General features: G+C 40.3%; 1 protein-coding gene across 2 annotated transcripts in view; it reads right to left on the bottom strand.

The window, feature by feature from the left end:
• fto (FTO alpha-ketoglutarate dependent dioxygenase) overlaps positions 1-20516 on the bottom strand; it is a 105917-nt gene that overhangs the window by 70189 nt on the left and 15212 nt on the right. For both annotated transcript variants that reach the window (XR_013325832.1, XM_077712932.1), the window contains exons 2-7: positions 15228-15305; positions 13867-14869; positions 11604-11723; positions 8654-8733; positions 8326-8469; positions 1849-1968 (exon numbers count right to left, since the gene is read on the bottom strand). Coding sequence is in view for 1 of the 2 variants with exons in the window: in XM_077712932.1 (XP_077569058.1) it covers positions 1849-1968; positions 8326-8469; positions 8654-8733; positions 11604-11723; positions 13867-14869; positions 15228-15305 (1545 nt within the window). In the remaining variant the exon portion in view is untranslated. The remainder of the gene's footprint in view (positions 1-1848; positions 1969-8325; positions 8470-8653; positions 8734-11603; positions 11724-13866; positions 14870-15227; positions 15306-20516) is intronic.

Genomic DNA, 20516 nt, shown 5'->3' with positions numbered 1-20516 from the left:
TATCTGATTATTTTCATTGTTGACAAAAATAGTATTTTTATTATTCTTACTAGATATTCATATTTTGGTTGTTTTTAGATATATTATTTTATACATTGTCTTTAAAACGATATATATATAAACATGATTATGGAAGATATTAAGCTATGAACTGAAAAAAAACACCCTTTTCATTTTTTATATTTTGTTATTATGATGTTTGTTTTTTACAATTTTACCTGATATTGTATACAGGTTTTTGTTTGCAGACTATGTTATATGTATATCAAGTTTAATTAATAGTATTGATGAATATATCTGACATGCACATCATCTTTTTAACTTTTATTTTACGCAAATGATAAAATGTGCTGATTTGTCAAGTAAATCCATTGACATGCTAAATGTAGATTCTTATTTTATTTGTATTAATTCAATCATTGTAAGACTGTACTCCTTAAAGTGAATATTTCTCGTGTAATACAGTGAGTTTATATATAAAATAAAAAAATAATTGTTGATCACAGTGGTAGGATAAATAATTATTTTCAATTTTATATATAAACTCACTGTATTACATGACAAATATTCACTTAAAGGAGTACACTTACTCATTGAACATATATTTACCGAACCTTCCCATTTTCTAGCCATCTTTTAAGCGAATGCAATTATTAAAAAATGTAAACACACAACACCCAGGTTATCGTTTACTTAGCCACTCCACAACATTAGGAAAAACCTGGATGCCACTATCAAATAAGTGGAGTGAAAACGCAAATGACCCCCGCATTTCACGAGATTCCCTTCTCTAGATGCGCCTCCAAATCACACACTTCATTTTAGGGCCCCTTGAGGCGGCGCTCTAGATGAGTTTACCTCCCATCTCCAAAAGAGAAAATAAAAAAAGGACCTTGCAACTGCCTACCCACCGCCTAGCACTGCTTTGGACAGTGAGAGGGCAAGAGACATCTCGTCTAAGAGAGAGTGGAGGTGCTCTCAGTCTTTATCCCGCCTGTGCATTAGATGTGATTACTGCTCAGTCCTGCACACTGACACAGACTGAGAGCTTCAAGTCACTGGCTATGGCCGAGAGACTTGAAAGAACACCGGGAGTGTAAGAAATAGAAGAGAAAAGACACACAGAAGCAGAGAGAGCAAGCAAATTGGTACGAGGAGTATCTGTTTCTGTGATGCAAGAGTGCCCCCTGCTGTTTCCATCATCCAGCCAGTTAAACACATGCATCCTAAGATTTGGACACAAATTGTCTGTTCTGGGAGTGTGCGTGCATGTGTTTGAGTGTGGCACATGTGTACAGAGCGATGCCAGAGACTTAATTATGAGTGTGACATTACAAAGTGATTCCTTTACAGTGGTGTCTGACTAATAGCTGTGTCCCTCCGCAATAAAAGCATCTGGGAAGCGGCGATTAAACAAATGACACGTCTTCAAGAAGGCGCCCGTCCGTCATGTCGGGATAAACACGTACACATAAATGAAAACATCCCTCCCTACACCCTGGATGGTGGGCATTTATTGGGCGCCACCATATTTGTTGATTTTTCGGTTAAAAACACAATTGAGGGCATTCTTGGGTCTGGGGATATGTGTACACTAAATAAATGTTTGGTGTTTATTACTAGGATGATTATGTATTTTTTTGTAAGCATTAGTAGGTGATTTTGTTGAACAATTGTAAATATGAAAGAAGAAAAGTTGATGTTACCTGGATTAAATGGCAAAATTATGCTGCATGCTTCCCCATTTTGGCACACTATGTATTTAGTAATAGTAATAGTTTGTGAGCAATAAAAGTAATTTGTGGTTTGTATGTTATGTTGGTAAAAAAAAAAAAATCTAAATCTTACCAGGGTCTCCATGAGTTTCCAGTCCTTTTCCAGGTCCTCCATAGGCTTGCTCCACCAACTGCAGAAGCGAGTATAGCGCCGGCCCTGAAACCAGTACTGTCGCAGCCACTCAAACTCAACCTGCATGCCAACCAGAAAACAAACACGATAGTTTATGGTCTTGATGGGACACAGAAGTAATAAGCATTTTTTTTTTGTTTTCAATTATTAAATAGAATTGATTCTTGCTGTAACTCCAAACCATTAAATCATGATGTTTTAATCCCATCATGACACTTTAAGGTCTCGCCCACTCTGGTGTTCTCTCACATGATTTACTTTTTGACAGTAAATTGCAAAGACCAACTTTAAGAGTGAAAAATGGTACCACACTAGGCAAAAGGGAGATTTCGTTTGTACCAACAGCCTTTAAAGTTAGCGTTACTGGTTGATGTGGCAGAATCTAATTGGGAAATAACACACTGGGAATACAGCTATGCACAGAAAAGGAATGTGCTTCAATGACCATTATAAGAATACAATATTTTTTCTGTCAATGCAAAAAAACCTTAAAAATTAAAATAAATGCAATAACAAATAAAAAATAAATGTTAAAAGTTAAAAAAATAATTGCCACAAAAATATATAGAGAAAGAAAGAGATCTATTTATTGAATATTTAAACTTTAAAAGTGCATTCATATACATTTGAAATTTCTGACTAAAATGCGAAAAACCAGTAATATACCAAAATATAACGTAAATTACTGAAAATATTTAAACTTATGGGTCAAGTAAACAATGCCGAGCTCAAATTTGCTATTAGATTATAGTTTTTAAAAAAATCCATTGGCTAATTGAAGAGAAAACAGCGATATTTTGCAAACCGAATATAAGACGATAATCAAAGTCTTGGATGCTTGAACGCTCCGCCCACTTGCTACTATCCCGCTTCCCCGTCCCTCCTCGTCTTATTTGCAGATGACAGTCTTGCCTACCGATCCGCTGCAGTCTCCTCCACAGGGACTGTTTTTTTTTGTTTCGCGCTCGTTTGAAGTGCTGATTTAATCCTTGCAAGGACGTGTGCCGCACAGCCAGGTGTTTCTAACCATGTGCAGGTTTTGGTGTGTTTGTTCTTTGACTCAATGCTGCCTGTGCCCTTTGTTTGCATCTTTGCCTTAAAAGTTGCCGGAGTAAGCACGGATGTCAATGGGCGCCCCCAAATTGCTGCCAATGTGAAAACAGTGGCGTCTTCCCTCAAATCGTCCTACAAAGCATTATATCGGCAGCCTAAACAAAGCAAGCGGCACTTCGTTTTGACAACTGTACAACGAAAAGTGGAGTCGCACACATTTCAAATGGGACTCGAAGCGCCATTGTTCCATTTGTGAGAACGACTTTGTTTACAGTTCTTCTAAAGAAGCTTTAGCCCACGCGCACAGCTAACCCTGTTTAACGACACTTTGCAAAGAGCAGTGACAAGGCTTCGGCAGATGAGCTCTTCTGTAACATATGTAAGAAAACCCAGAAAATACATTTTCCAAACATTTTATTTTTTTCAAAACCCTTTTCAAGCCACTTTTTCTTTCACCATTTCACTTGTTAATACAAAAGATGCTAGGCAGCCCGGGAACGAATGAGTCACGCGTCAGCCTCACAATTCTAAGGTCGAAGGTTCGATCCCATTGTGGTCCACCTGTGTGGAGTTGGCATGTTCTTTTCAGGCTTTTGTGGGTTTTCTCCAGGTACTTTGCTTTCCTCCCACATCCCAAAAACAAGCACATTAGGCTAGTTTAACACTGTAAATTTCCCCTAGGTTTGACTATGAGAATACCTTGTGACCTTCGATTGTTGAGTAAGCAAGTAATTATCTGTCAAATTAGTTTTCATGGCAAAAAAATATTTGTATTCATGATTTCTTTCCAGGGTTTTTCTTTTGAACCTGTAAAAATCGGAAGTTCAACTTGGTTCCAGACATTGTAGTGTTGCTTTTTTTGTAGTATGTGATGTATTATCTAGTGTAGAAGCAGCACACAGGATCATCGCTCTGATCCCAGCAGGGATGACATGCAAGGACCGGGCCGTGTCGGCACTACTCCGAATCCTCTCAGTGGTTCCATACAAGCCAGCCTTCAAAGAAATGTCATCTTTTATGCTCCCCATATCCACTCCCCTTCGATCACCATGGCTCAAACAAACAACAAAGCCGCCGAAGCCAGATATCGGACATCCTTTCCCTCCTTTTCTGTCTTCTGATTGTCTGCCTGTCCTTCCGCTAGGTGAAAACAAACTGCTTTGAGGCGCAGTTGACTTTCTGGGGTTGTGGCATTTTGGACTGGAGCGTCCAACTGGGCGCTACCAGGGTGAACGGATGGCAAAAAAAAAGAGGGAGTTGTTGGAGTTGAATTTTTCACTGGCTGATCCCCTGAGGTGATGCTTGTCATCTCCTCATCTGATGCACACACTAGCTACACATTAGTAGCACATTACGCCACCTGGCTTCCTACTGTGGCCAAAAAAACTTTTTTTTCCATTTAATGAGGCACATTTTAGAGCCCCTACCATTTTCCAGCAAAAACAGAAGGGTTAGGAGGGAAGTGGTCGAGAACTGAACCCATCCGGCCAATTGGTTTGTTTCACACACAATAAACTACCAAGTATACTTTTTTCAACCAACTTTTTTGGAGAAACAATAGTGTATTTGCTTGTGACAACATCACGATATCATGATGTGACTGGCAGAATCATTTATCCTTAAAATCAAGTTTTTTTCCCAAACAATGTTTATTTTTGGCCTTATCGTTTCTTTTGTAAGCCTATAAAAACTTGCATTAATAATATTTACAGTAAAAAAAAATGTATAAATATGTAAAATAAAAATAATAACTCCCACAGACGACACCCCGCACCGATACACAAGACATACACTTTAAGAGATTACAACAATATGTCATACGCCCCTCAGGTGAGGTGTTTCAAAGCAAAGCAAAGAGACCTTGGAAGGTCATGTGCACAGTTTCCCCATGAACATGTGTGTTGGGGGAGAAGCTCGTCCCCCTCCCTTTAATATTTACCAACATCATTAGCAAAGGGGTTCCCTGAGGGCACTCTGTCATACACCCACCTGGGATGTGACACAGTAGCTTTAAATGGGACAAGGCATTTGCGTCCGGGATTAGCATTTCAAAGTTAAAACATGCATACGGCGGTCGTGTGGTGATGCTAGGTAGGAACCCCGCCCCACTTCTTCAATAAAGAACGACCAAAAACAGTGTCTACTCTACGCTAAGGAGTTCTGATCAAATGTATACAATCTGGATAGTTTATTATCATTTGGCTTGTTCATGGCTCACAGCCTGAAAAATATTTTATTTTATTTCATAATCCTAATTGGGATTAAATTGAGATGGATCCCATCCCATCTGACTTTGGCCGAAGAGAGACATACAATGGTTCATAATTGAATTTAACTAATGTACGAAGAAGACACAACCAATAATAATGGTTATCAGATATGATAAGATTTGCCAACGCTACACAAAGGTTGGTTTATACTCCCATCTCCTATTGGCCAGAAGCTTACATCACCTTGTACTTCACTTCTACCACATCGTTAGCAAGCTTTGCCATCAGCGCTTTCTTTTGTCAAAAAGGCCCACGGGGCAGTGCTCAGGTCAGGATGCCTGCACGTCTCAGGCTTGTTCACACTGCAGTCGTCCATGTCAAACACAACCTGCGATATATGCAGCCCAACGTACGCCAAAGGTGGGCCGCCGTCATAAATAACGGCGCTAACAATACATCATTTAAGTGGGTGTTCTGCTCTCGCGGGCAACTTCAAACAAATGGCCACATCGATCATTGCAAATGCCAAGAGGGGGGCCCCGCCATCCTTTTCAACTACCCACCAACCCAACACCACACCACACCTCAACATACACATTAACATGCAACTGCTCCTTTAAACAATAGTAATCAAATAAATAGCTTTCAGGGTTAATCTATCTTCACTGCCAAGACCTGCTGCATAAAAAAAACTAAAAATATAAATATAGCACATATTAAACAATTTATGAACCTTTTGAATCACACCTGCAAAAAGAAACTGACATACAGTAGATAGCCTAAACCAGGGGTGGGCAAACTTTTCTGCCCAGAGGCCACATTGACTTTAAAAATTTGACAGATGGGCTGGGTCAGCATAAGATACAATACATATAAAAAACTGCATCCGTTAACTGTACATATGAAACAAACAGAGAAAAGGACTTGGGTATTAATATACTCATCACTCATCATTAAAGTAAATAGTATAAAGTACAAAGTAAAGTAAAAAGGAATGCATTAAGAAATATTAAAATGTAATTTAAAAAAATATAGATGGGCTGTAAAACACGAAAAACAAATAAGAGTGGACAGAGCTACTGTCACTGGCTTCCACATGACAGTGCCATCTTGGAGGGGGGGGGGGGGGGGGGAACATTCAGATAACGTCGGCGAGCCGGATTAAAAGTCCTAGCGGGCCGAATGTGGCCCGCGGGCCGTATTTTGCCCACACCTGGCCTAAACCCTATGTTGCAGTTTCAATGTCAAATTTTGCAGAGCTGCTCTTCTTATTGGATCATTTTTTGTTAATTTGGCAAGCTAACTGTACTAGCACAGATAAAATGCACCACTATTGTTTGATTTTGCTGAATAATTAATATCGTCGGCAACCTTTAAACAACCTTATGTCAGACTCATCTGTCAAGCTGTCTCGTAGAGGGAAAGCATCCTACTATTGGCTAGACTAGGTGGGACATGGGAGTACAGAGGTTTGGAGGAGGAGCAAAAAGGTGAAGTGCGATATTAACTGTTGGCCTGCGGCGAGTAGGCACAAGGGGGTCTCTATTGACCCCACAACACCCCGAGTGGAATCGCTCATTGTTGGGAGCGAAAAGGGGTTAGCAAGGAGCGCCAGGGTATGACTCCATCTTTAGATAACATATGAGTAGGCTGCTGCCATACAATCCATCAAAGAATGGGGCAAATAAGAACAACCGAGACTTTGAGATGTTGTTTCCTAGAGTGGAAACAAGCTATTAGGTGGAGCTTTTTTCTGGCAGTTTTAACGTGGTAGCAGAGGGACAAAGGGCCGAGTCCCAAGATGTGGAAGGAAGGAAGCAAGGGCAAGTCAAACAGCGATCATATGTATATGTAAAATGACTTATTATAATGCGATTTTGGAGTGCAAAGGTTGAACCAACTTAACATCTATACCAGTATATTTAACATTTGAATCCTGATTTCTCAAGCAGACATTCAGACTTGACCAACTACTAGGAGGCCAAGTTTCCTCATACAAATTATTTTGAGCAAAAAACCTTGCACGATAGAAACCTAAAAAAACTACTACTAATACCTGAAATGAAAATATTTACCTCCCAATTCCCATGATCTCAAGCACAGCAGAAATGGAATGGCCTAAAATAATTCACTACAATTTTATACCAAATATAGAGCAAATAACCCATAATTCTCAATTCATGTTTGTTTTGGACAAGGTATGCAATTTACTGTAAGCCCTATCACGGATGGGCAAAATTCAACTATGGCAATATTTTCACAGGCCAGCTCTTAGCATTGAGTGACATAATGCATAACATGAATAAAATGAATGACTCCAAATAATCCACAAAAGAAAAAGAAAAACATTCTCCCTCCCACACAAGCAGGACATTTAACATAATTGATTTACTCATACTAACTAGAACTCTTTCAATCTTTAAAAATATGATTCACTGAGCTCGACAGTGCACATAAGTGCACATGATTTCAGTTTTAATCAGTTCCAGTCTGTATTAAAAATGACATCATATATTCACATAATGTCTTGTCATATCTGCAGATGGCCATGAATCATTTGCCTCACCAAAAATAAAAAATAATAATTCAAGCCTTACGTAATTCACGCGAAATAAATACAACAAAACCTAAATAAAATAGACATTCATTCATTTTATGTAGCATTGCATGTAAATGAATAATTAACATAATAATCACAATAAAACTGTATTTAAAAGTAATGGGAGCAGCTTTTATGCATTTACTTCTACGCAGTAATTCAATAAAGTCAAACAATGTTCTTTGACTCATCACTTCAATGACTACGTTACAGCTTATGTTTTAAGGCAACCAAGTACACACATTGACAAAGCCAAAATTATAAGCCAACAAACAACATACCTCACCCGGACAGCTTTCGAAAGTTATAGTCCAATTTATGTTTTATGTGCAAAACAGATGTATTTCATTCTTCCTATTAAATGTGACAAATTTCAAGTGTTCTGTTTTTAGTTTAGTTATGTATTCATACATATTTTTATGATTTACGTATATTCCCTTGACTAAACAGTCTGCTTTGTTGCCACATGTTTCTTTTTTTTAAATGACATTGGGGAATTTGGCAGCTTTTCAATCATATCAATATGATATGACGGTCACGGAAGATCATACGCACCTCATTGTGGATTTCCTCGCAACGTTGCATTGTGTTTGGGCTCAGGGTCGCAAGGCTTTGGGAGCCGGTCTCTGGGTCCGTGTGCAGGTTTGACAAAGCCTCCTGGCACCGTGACTGGATGTAGGTCAGAGTCCCAGTGGAACACTGGAAGGGGAAAGGAGCAGAATGTATGATAGACATTATGACCCTCAAGTGTCATGAATTGCACTGATTCCAATGTCATACAATTGACAAATTCAAAAAACAAGAAATGGTCACAAAATATGTCCATGTGGATCTAAATAGTGAAATCTCTGTCAATAATCACAAAAATATTTTATGTACAGACCTCGGCTACCCTGTGGGTAGAGCTGAAACGTGCAGCTTCTCCAGCAAGGACGCAGTGCTGGTGGGTGATGTTTAGGTTATCTGGAAAAAAGCCGAAAAAAAACAAGGTAAAGATATTGTGGAAGAAAAAGAGGAAAAGGAAAGTGTTGTGGTTTTAGATAAATTTGGGAAAAGGACGAAGGGCAGACAAACACCTGAAATAAAAAAGCCTGCCTGGTTAATGTTAATAAAATTATATGAAGAATTTAACAGATTGGCTAAAGGAACCAATATTTACATTTATATTAAAGTTGTATCACTTTCTAAGAACCTCCAATAAAGTTGTCTTTTAACTCACCCTAACAATACCAAATCTCACTTTATCTATCTATAATCTATAATATTTACCCATATTATGGCAGCTGGAGCTTTTAAGCATCTAATATCTTCATCATTAAATGTCCCCTACACAATCAAAGGGATTACAAACAGTAATACTAAAAAACACTTTTGCTCGATCTGAACAAAAACTATCACATGAGCTCAGTTAGACTTTTGGCTATGTAAAGTGATACTATTGCATATATTTACACACTGATATTTCACAAAGTGTTGAACTCAGTCTAAGCATGGTCCAAATATTGAAAAATGCATAGAATTAAACAAAATTTGTACCTACGGTCAATGTGACCGAAGTATTGGGGTATTGTGTGGCAGACTGCTTTGGGTCCACACGGAACAAGTGGCACTGTACTGTGATTTCTTAATTAGCAAACAATGCCAGATCACTCTCAATCTGTCAAAAACACCAGCGCCATACCGACAAACATTTGTCTAATATCGCAGGAGCTTTACGGAGAGGCCTTACTGCTGTTTCCTGTCTATCCCACCATGTGTTTCTTGTGAGTATAGATGTTCCTCGGTGCTGCCGTTATTTGCATCATAGACCGATAATTAATTTAGCCATGACAGAGCTGTCGACGACGGCACATGTGCGTATTTACACCCGCCTGGAGCAGCAAGTACACCGTCTAATTCCTGCGATTTGAAAGTCAAACAGCCAAGCGTTTTCGGAGAACTATATTATTGTTTGGTGGGCACGGCGGAAGCGGGAAAAAGCCGGCGACAAAGAAAACAACTTCCTCGCCATTTTTCCCCTCCCTCACGGTGATGAGATTGTGACGGATTAGGTCCCCGGGCGGAATTACTCTGCGTCTTTAAAACTGTTTATATCCAATAACAAATTATCTCCATCAATCTGCTCTTTTCTTGGCACGCCGGATGCTTTGGCGGCATCGGGAGGGGAGTTGAGGCAAACTCAATAACTGTAATAAGTATTTATCTTTCTTTCAACCCCTGTGCCTGCTGCCACTTGTCCTCCTTTTTCCAGAAAGCAGGCTTTTAAATATATTGGGTCAAATCATGTCTGCAACTCGCTCCATCCCCTGTGCATTGGGAGCTGGGAATCTGATTATCGAACAGGCCCGGTGTCAAGACTTGCATTGTTCCTTCTTTAACCACCCAAATTCTATTTGGGTGGAGATGACGGTGATTCAATTTGCTTCCAACGGCTCAGACATCAGCCGTTGAAAAGGGGCCACTGAGAGATAAATGGTGCGGGAAAAACATTGCTGTGTCGGTTGCAGTTTCTGTCTTTCTGTCCATGTAGCCACCATTTTCGAATTATTGTGCGATTGTCATCGTTAAGAGGGGTTGGTGACCTGAAGCCAATCCTAGTTGTCTTTGGCTGAGAGAAATATTACAATGTAGACTGGTTGGAAATGTAAAAGGCAACTAGATGAGTCTACAATCCCACAAAATAAATTCTGATTATCCAGAGATTTGGACGGGTTGAATACAATTTAATCTACCGCATATTCACAAATATAAGGCACACTTAAAAATCTGAAATTGTCTCCAAAATAAACAGGGCACCTTATAATGCAGTGTGCTTTATATATAAAAAAAACAAAATGTGTCATTCGTTGAGGGTGCGACTTATAATGCAGTGCACCTTATATTGCAGTGCGCCTTATAATGCAGTGCGCCTTATAGTCGTGAAAATACCTATAAATAGGAGACATCAGGTTAATTCCAGATGTCAAGATTCAAACCCAGAAAATCACCTGTGCTAACCACGTCCTCCAATCCTGCCTAGTTTCTGTCTAACAACACTTATGTTGTTTGGTAGGGTGTCATCGTTAACATAGTGACAGAATTATTATTTTTTTACACTGAAAGCAATGAAGGTCTTTCTCAAATGAAAAAGCACCGGCAACCTTTGCATGTGTATCTCGTGCCAAGTACTTAATTCAGGTGGGCCGACAAAGCAACAGACGGTCGAGGCCCCCCGGTGCTAGCCGCTATCGGCGCGCAGCAGTAGGGGCCTCTCAAGGGCGTGCTCACCGAGCGGAGCATAAATCCCCCACTGATCCGCGAAGTCAAGTCCCATTAGAACGGTCTGCGCAACGGCCCATCACTCTATTATCGGGCCCCGGCCTGAAACTGACGGTTCTATTGTAAATCTCATTGCTGCTAAAAGGAGGTCGGCTTCAAGCCCTGTCAAGATGAATATGAAGGATAGGCTGTGCCCTCAAAAGAGGCAAATGTGGTGTCTTCAAGGAGCCACAGTTTTGTTTGAACTCATATTTCCTATCTGTCAAAAAATAAACAAATAAATAAAAAGACAGACATCTATCATGGCTTGTTTGTGACACGACCATATTTGATAGTCGTATTGGGGCATTTTCACTTAAATCTTGGGTGTCTGGAATGTGTTTTAACAGAATGGAATGGAAAAGCAACCAATGTGAGAAATTCTACAGCTGCCATGAAATAAACAATACTGGTAAATATTATTAATGATATTTTTCTACACAAAATTCAAAGCTCATCAAATAAAACGAAACCAAAAAATGGTTTTGAATGTGAATGCACTGTGCATGGATGTGTGTCTAATTAAGATTTAGTACCTCTCATATAGTAGCAGTCTCCAGACTGGAGGGGCAGCGTCAGGCCAGGTGTGTGGATGTCCCAGGCCACTTTAAGCCCGATCCTCCAGCTCTCTTTCTCCCCACCCTCACTACTCTCACCTGTCAATCACAACATGGACTGGCGTTATGACACACATGCATCCTCATTTTTGGGTAGTAGAAATAAACAAAATTTTAAATATAAAAAAAATTATGTAGCCAAGTGTTTTACGGTGTTACAGTCCCTATATAGGACGCGATACAAATCCAAATACTATGTCCATTTAAATGTAAACGGAGGGCAACCAATTAATAATAATAATAATAATAATAATAATAATAATAATAATAATAATAACAACAAGTCCACAATTAACTAATTAGAAGAATGAATTCAATTTTTCTTTTATTGGGCTACATGGATCTATTAATATACATCTCAGGAATATGAGTACCAAATTTCATTGTGATTTGTCCATGAATATAGGGAATATCTGAAAAACCGATACGCCTTCGCCTAAAAAAAAAGTAGGACTTACTTAGGAATGTGTATTGCGGATTAATCCTGGTTGTCTGCAGATCGTTATGCTATCATTGGCATGTGCAATAGGACACTGTTGGATAAAAGCCTTGGCTAGATGTTGTTCAATGAGTGTTATTGGATGGTGGCTAGGTCATGATGTTCCTGTTTCCGTTCACAGTAAGCGCCTGCATTGTTCTCCCCTCTCGCTCTTCTTACGACAGCATGCTCAGAAAATAAGATTTAACCTGACTGGCCGACACCCTTCAGCACAAATCGATACTAAAGTCTTTCCGGGCCTCTTTGCCCCGCAGCCATCTTTTCCTTTTTACTCAGCACGGATAAATAGTAACTTAATTTCCAGTCATTGTGCTCTCACAGCCGGGTAATGACAGAATTCCCCAAGGCCTCGGCAATGGTGGAATATCAGTCTCTGTGTGGGTTAAAACACAGCAACGGCAGATTCCTTTGGATCTCTAGATGGAGCACGGTTCCCTTAGGCAACCAACCAAAAGAACATGAAAAAGCCTTATTGGTTAAGAGGCGTTAATTTTTTCAGCTTGGTCTTGGGAACACTTCAGGTTCAACCCCTAGAAAATCACTCTGGTCAGACTTTGGTCTCGCTACTCTGAAAGAGATGCAGCTGTATAATACAGTGAGGTGTTAGGTCGCAATGTTTTGAGGGCCTACATTGAAATGGCATACGGAAATTGGTTCATGCGGAACAATTCAGCAGGTGTTCTGCTCACGACACACGAATGAAGGAAAGGCAGCTGGGGACTAGGTATGTTTCACATTGCACTTGATTCATTTTAATTTGACTTGACTTGCTCACACCTTTCAGGCTCTTGCAAGTGTCTAATTACAAGCCAAGCTGGACTACAGTACACTCTGAATTGGTCGGCAGTCTGTCGACAGCAGGGTGGATATTCATTGTTCACAATCTCATTTCACAGCATCACTGAGTGGGACGTGAACCCTCAATATGCCCTGTTGTGCAGTTAATGTTAGCATTAGACAATCAGTACATGGCTAGGAAATTATTAAATGTTCATTTAAGAACTGGCTGGTTGAACAATAAGAACGACTATAGATGCCATTGATTTAAAACTGTGAATAATTCTACCGCAAAGTGTTATATTAGAGCGACTTTTTTGTCAAACAAAAGAAACTGCTCACCGTGACACCCCCTGCTCATCCATAAATTGCTTTGCATGTGCTCTAGAAAGCAAACTTCTCTCATCAGGGCACACAATCAAGTAAATCAGCAAATACTATCAGCAGTTTAGCGCACGCCCTATGGTTAGGAGACTTGGCTTTATCCATCCAGCGCAGTCGTGGAAACACTTATCAAAGAACGGTTCATTATTCCCTATCAGATAATTGCGCATTGATCATTTCTCGGGGAAATTTAGATGAGATGTGGCAAGTGTGATAAGGCCTGTTTGTTAATGCAGCGCCATTGAACTCGGATACCGATGTCTGTGATCTCTCGATAAGGCTGTCAGCAGCGAGCCGCCGATGACATTTGCTAATGCCCTGACACTATCGCACAGATGAATCTGATGGTGGCTGCTCAGAGGCCCGCGTCTACAGATGCTGCCGGGTGGCGCGACACATAAGGTTAGCAGCATTTGATCTACTTGAAGGCGATGCAGATAAATTGACAGGATATCGTTGTGATGGTGCTCATTTGTCGGTGTGATGTGAAGGCCTGTCTAATGAGAACACATGGACACTTACCTTTGTCATCATGGCAGCTATAGCTGTAAACAGCCACTGGCAGATGACTGATTAGATTCTCGTCATGGTGCCACCCTACGGCCATTTTCCCCATGCCATAATAGGGCTCCTCTTTGAGCTGGTTCATGGCTGATGGGTCCATATAGTTGAGTAAGGTGACATTGAACTTCACCGATCCGGTGAACCCATGCAATGAGCTGGGCTCCGAGCAGCCGACTTTGTCTTCAGTTTGGTAACCTGAGAGGCTGCTGTGCGTAAGTTGGGGTGCATGTAGCTCCCCTCGAAGTCCCGATGCTTTAATACTGGCAGTTTTGAGTGCCAAGGTGGCGCATTTTCCTTCATTGTGTTCCAACCCGGCATCAGTCACTTTGCTGAGCGAAGATTCTTCTTCGTCACTGTTCTGCTTGGACTTAATCTCCCACTCCCCTTCCCTTTTTAATGCCGAACAACCTTCTTCGCTGTGTTTGGACTCCACATCCCACTCCTCGCTGTGTTTAGACTCTGTATCCACTTCTTCACTCTGCCTGGATCCCGAATCCCCTCCCTCACTGTTCCGTGAATCATCGCTGTGTTTGGATTCTACATCAGGCTCGTCACTCGCCTTGGTATCTGTCTCCTGAACCACTTTTGCACATTGAGTTATTCTGTCTCCTTCTCTCAGTTGAGACAGATCAAAAGTAAAAAATCTGTTGAGCTCCCACAGGGCTTTGCAGGCTGCCCTCAGTCCGGGATCACAACAAGTTTGTTCTTTAACTTCAGAGTCTTCGTTGTGCCAGGGAATTGCAAAGAGCCTTGTGTCCAGGTACCTGTAGGTGTGCCCTGCCTCACCCAGCAGAGCCCGTGACACAGAAGTGAAGACGTCCCGGTCCCGAACACGGACCAGATCCCTCAAGAGGCAGCCTTTCTTACGCAGAGTTAGCAGAGCGGCTTGAACTCTACAGTGGAGCTCTGCAGGTAATGAGCAGGCTCTCCTCAGAACCAGGCCAGAGTAACTGTCATCCCACTAGAATAGGCATACAAAAGCAATACATGAGCCTGATCTTTCATTTCAGAGCGGTACACCCTGTACAATACCAAATCAAAAGCTGTGAATGGTAAAAATATGCCTTGTAATACATTTTAGAATAATTGTTAAACATGATACGCCAACATGTAAGTAATGTAAAGAAGGACTTCATTTTATGATGGTGATGGAACTTGTGATGGAGTCGGCAATCTACATAATCTTTCATTAACCTAACCTTATAGATCTGTAGAGTCACATTTACAGTAATGATTTGGCTTAATAAAATTATTCAAAGTGTGGTCTCCCATCTCCTTGTAAGTATCATTGCCATCAGGAAATAAAGTTGCTAACTTACCAGTTGCTGAAATCCCTGATCTGAAGGTCCTCGATAAGGGATCTTTTGGTCTCCTAACTCCTGTAGTAACCTTCTCTTCTGCAAGACAAAAAAAAAAAAAAAACATACATTTATGTTAAATGGCAAATTCAAACATTAATTAGTGGCGTTGTCAAGACGTTTTCCCCAGATTTTTTTTTTTTTTTTTAAAGAGCAACTTGAACCTTTTCACCCTTTGTTACTTCGCATTTCAAACTGACCTATAAATCCATTGGCAACAGCGAAGGAAAAATATATACCTATGCATGTAGTGTACGCAACATTTCTACTCAGTATGTTTATGAATAGGTTCAGAGAACATTCATGACCTGCAGCTGCTTGTCTAGTTTTTAACATATTTAGAATGTCAAACATGAAAGGCCTGACAATAAATACCATCTTTCTCGATGGAATATACATCACATCCACATTTCTTTTTAAAAAAAATGGTGATAGTTCTCCTTTAAACGGTTTAGTGAGTTCACCTTGAGAGCTGAATTTCACTTTGCAACTGAACAAAACAACGTATGCTGACAGTTTTCCTAAAGGATGTACCAGTGTGCAGGCTGAGGGAGAAAAAAAACAAAGCCGACCTGAAGACAGTTTGATTTTTGAAAAACAAAACAACATGCACTATTCATGGCCAAAGTGTGTCCAAATACTGGTTGAAAGAGGCCTGACAACTTGACACATATTAGTCTTTGTCAAATTGTGCCTCATGACAGACGCTAACAGTATCAAGGTGCAGCGGTGAACCAGTGTTGCCTGGATATCCTTTCATGCTCACACATATATTATAGGCATACAGTATATTATATACAATAGTCTTCAGTCCGTAAAATGTCTGCAGAGGCATCAAAGTGTGCTTTCAAACTAAGATTTAGAAGTAATGTGTGGTCAGGACTAAGAGACGATGTAACCCCTCAAAACAGCTCGCACACGAGTGCTGCTGTCACGCACACATCAAATACATCAAGCTGCTCAGAAATTCCACACAAAAGAAATAAGTTGCCACTGGACTTCTTAACCAGAGAACCAACAACATATCTGCCTGCACCGTCTTGGTGTAAGCACCTGATTGTGGAAGGAAAACCACACAAAAAAGGACCGAAGAAGCAAGATTACCAATCCAATAATAATGCTTCACGGTAGCCATGCCAACTGTCCCTGCGCTGAGTGATATATCAGATGTTTTTTTTCTTTCCATTTTTAATCTCTCGCTTGCTTGATGGGATTATCCCTTCAGCCAGACTGTTTATCATAGAAAAACATATTAGGTAGAATAGGACTCAATTGGTTTGCTTTGATCCAAGCCTTAAAGAGAGATCGCATTTTGTACCTTTTATTTATTAATTTAATTTATCCCCCCCCCCCCCCCCCCCCCGTCTGTGACATACAAGTGGACACTTTCTTCAAAGCTATCAGAGTAGATTAATGTCCAGTTTTGGCATCACGGCTGAGAATAGCCAGATAGCTCGGCATCTTTAAAAGGATAAAAAAAAACCTTTTGAGACGAAATCACTGATGTGTTTAAAAACACTGGATGCTGTGCACTTTCTGTGGGACAAGTCCATCTCATTTTGCTTCCCTTAATCTAAATAATATGCCATGAACTACAGATCATGGTAGAATGAGGCCTGGGGATGACTTCATAAGTAGAATTGACACACCATTTCTTTGTACCTACGTTATTGAATGATTTTTTAAACTGATTTACCCAATTGTTTTATTGCTGTTCTCCAGTTCCATTTCTCCAAATAATTTTGTGGTAGACAGAAGACCTTTCGAGAAACCAATAGATTATGTCATTTTAGACCAACATCTAAAGAAAGTTTGAGTGGCAATATGATGTGGGAGACAGCTGGGTAAAGGAACTATGTGTTTGGGCAGCACACCATTGGTGCTTGTGTGGCAGTCATTTCAGAAAGCACTCATCTTGTGCAAAAGTGGCGGCGAATCAACAGTTTTGTCAAGTCGGCTGTAAAACGGCAGAATGAATCAGAGGGGCTACCCGTTACATCAAAGGTGCTTCCTCCCGAGTCCATTTGGCACAGGATCGCAGAATGTGGGCAGCCAGTGTGAAGCAACTCAGAGTACAGAGAAGGTCAGTGGCCATTCACCATCTGCACACATTTCTGTGTGCATGACAAAAGTCTCTAGAAGCTTTGACTCAATATTTGAACTTACAAATCAACGAAGGGTAATATAAAGTGGAAGCTCGACAGACAATTCAGTTGAAGGTGGTTCAGACCCAGGAATGGTCACCAGTTACTCATAGGGCATATATACACGAACAACTATAGATATTATGCACTACACCTACATACATATAACGCTGTTGAGTTAGATGAGCATAAGAATGCATCTCTTTAAAAAAAAAAGACCTGACCTAGTCCAATAGCCCATGTAAATAAAAATGTTTCTCTCAGCATGTGTCAGTCATTCACTTCAGTGGTTTCTGAACATTGTCACTGATGGAATTTTGAGTAGGATTAAACATTTGCCCAGTTGCAAATGTGTGATGAAGTGTGTCTATTTAGTCTGCTGTTTAGAAGCTAGGGCATGACCTACGACATTTTAGAAACTGCTTAACAACAAAGTCACAAGTGTTACACTCAAATACCAACAAACCAACTCAGATCAAACCTCATTGCCAAGACAAAATACAAGTTGTATCACCAGTTCAGTTCTTCAATGCCTATCCAGACATTAAATGACAAAATATTAAAAAACAAAGACAAACAATATTAATGTAGTGCTATAGACTTGAGGCATATACATTTCTGGCATGTTTTTCGGATTGGTATGATGGGTAACTTGGCAAAGTGATTCATAACTGACTGGAATGTTGTGGCCCTTGCTCCTCACCTATAATGTGTAACTAAATGTCGGTACAACGGAGACCAGGATCAACTTATGAATATGAATGAGTGTTTAAGTGCGAAAGGTGGGTCAGGTGGATTCCACAAGGTCAAAGTTTGATATATAAAAGGTCATTTTTAGGATTCTATTTTTAGGAAACCATCAATAGCAGTTTAACATGCATGATAATATTAAATATTTGGATATTTAACATGCTATCCACTGTCCAACCTGTTTTTAACTGATCAGTGCACTCAGCATATATAAGAAAAGTGAATAAATATTTTGTTTTAAATTCTATTATGAATAGGGGGAACAGGTTCATTGTGAAGAATGGCAGAAAGGCAGAATCTAACTGTTAATTGTTGCTAGTGAATGGCGGCCATGTTGATCATTCCACATGTCAGCAGGGGCTTGGGGGATGATCATTAACATCGGAAAAATTCCATCAATCTCCCTGAACGAGAGTGTCACTCATTGCAGGCTGACGCAGGGCAGCACTTTCACGACCTCTTTATAACACCAATCTGTGCATATTACAGTACCTGCAGGAGGTAGGAACCACTGGCAGTCATTAATTAGATTTCCCACTCTTGAAATCTCACACATGGTACGCACCAACAATACAGCACCTCTTCTAGATTGAAAAGGTCATCCATGCAAAATGCACATCAAAATATCCTCTCATTCCAACCTGATCATGCCTGTTTTTTACTGTTATTGTTTTATTTTTTTTGTGTACCATCCCGGTATACCTCCAATTCTTTCAGGTGGTATTTGGTTAGTGATGGGGGTGGATTTTTTTGTTTTTATCGGAGATCGTAGGTATCTATACTTGCCTACTTCCTCAACTTGCATACCAAACATCCAAAAGCATTTACAAAAAGCATTCTGGGAACACAACTACTCCGTTTGAGTGCTTTTCACTGTGTCTGGGGTGTCGGCATCTATTTCACAGTTATCTACACCTCAAAGGGGGAAATATGTTGCATGTGACCTTTAGCAAGTGTCAAATCCGGAGAGGAGATAGAGAAACAGCAGATGGCGATTTTAAAAGACATGACAATGCATTGTACTCCTTTACACAACCTTTTCATTTTTCTTGGGCAGTTTGAAGGAGCATGCTCCATTGAAAAACACGATTAGTTGTTGTGTGACACTGACGTAAGTGTTGGTATCACTGTGACACAAAACACAAAACGACAACTTGAAAACAACATTGTTGCATGCACACTAAACAGAAAACAAAAATTTTAGAGGATATTGACTTACTACACTATTAAAAAAAAGATGACAACCCAAAGAAATACAGCAGTTTAAAATATTATCCCAGTATAATCAGCAATATCGAGAGAAAACATCTAAATATTTTATAGAATTTACAGAATTCAAACTCCAACCTTTTTGCCACTAAAGCAGTTAGTCGCAGTTCCTTAACGGCCACTGTCTGCCTATTATCCGCTTTCCTCTAACGCTTACTTTTCAGCCAGGCCGTAATGTTTCCATTAGGATTATGTCGATCGAGGTAAAAGCTTTTTAGTTTTCACCTTCGAATTACAGCATGCTTTCATGAGGTCAGAGCTGTTTTCCATGTGGAATGGCCGTTTTTTAATGCAGACACAGTCTCTTGGTATTCAGTCAAGGTCCAGAGGCAGGGGGAATGTCAGATCAGAGAGTGAGGGTTAGAGGGAGGCATGGGATGATAGAAAAAAGGAGGGTTGATTGAAAGACTGTGATTAGCTTTTTTTAGCGGGGCACCAGGGCCATAGAGTTGTTCTAGCAAGGCTGTCGCGCCTTAGGGTGTCAAGGAGAAGTCAGTCCTTTAGAGAGCTTACTCAATTCCACCCTCCCGCTCTAACAAGCTTCCCCAAAAAAATCAATATAGTTGTGCAAAGTGGAGCTCCGGCCCAAGGGGGCGGGACGAATTGGCTGGGGTGAGATGCAGGTCTTGTGGAGAGGATGACTGGCATCCTCTACAATTGTCCTACAGGCAGTGTCAAGGACATACTTGAGGACCAGAGGAACAAGGTCACCTAATCCAAAACTTTATATGTCTATTCAAGTGCCCATGTTGGGTCACCTCAATGGGGCCATTTGGAAATCAACCAACAGAGTATAGAAGTTGGAAAAACATTGTATCCTTGCATAAATTGCTCAGAGCAGATTGAAGGAAACCCGGTAGACAAAAGGTTAGCTGGAGTATAGTTATTTGGCCAAATTTTAGTAAGGAACCAAAACATTGTTTTTGCTGATAACATTTTAAAAGATACCAGTACAGATAATTGTTCCTTGGTAATTTCAAGACTTATACCTTAAGATACCAAAGAGGAGCAGTTTACTGTCTTCAACAATCAAATGTCAGCAGCTGTGTTAGTAATTCCGATATAGTAGATTTGACGAGGAAGCTAG

The sequence above is a fragment of the Stigmatopora nigra genome, chromosome 3 (assembly GCF_051989575.1).
Source record: "Stigmatopora nigra isolate UIUO_SnigA chromosome 3, RoL_Snig_1.1, whole genome shotgun sequence".
NCBI classification, from domain to species: domain Eukaryota; kingdom Metazoa; phylum Chordata; class Actinopteri; order Syngnathiformes; family Syngnathidae; genus Stigmatopora; species Stigmatopora nigra.
Note: the sequence above shows the minus strand (reverse complement) of the source record. Positions and strands in the feature narration are given on the sequence as shown.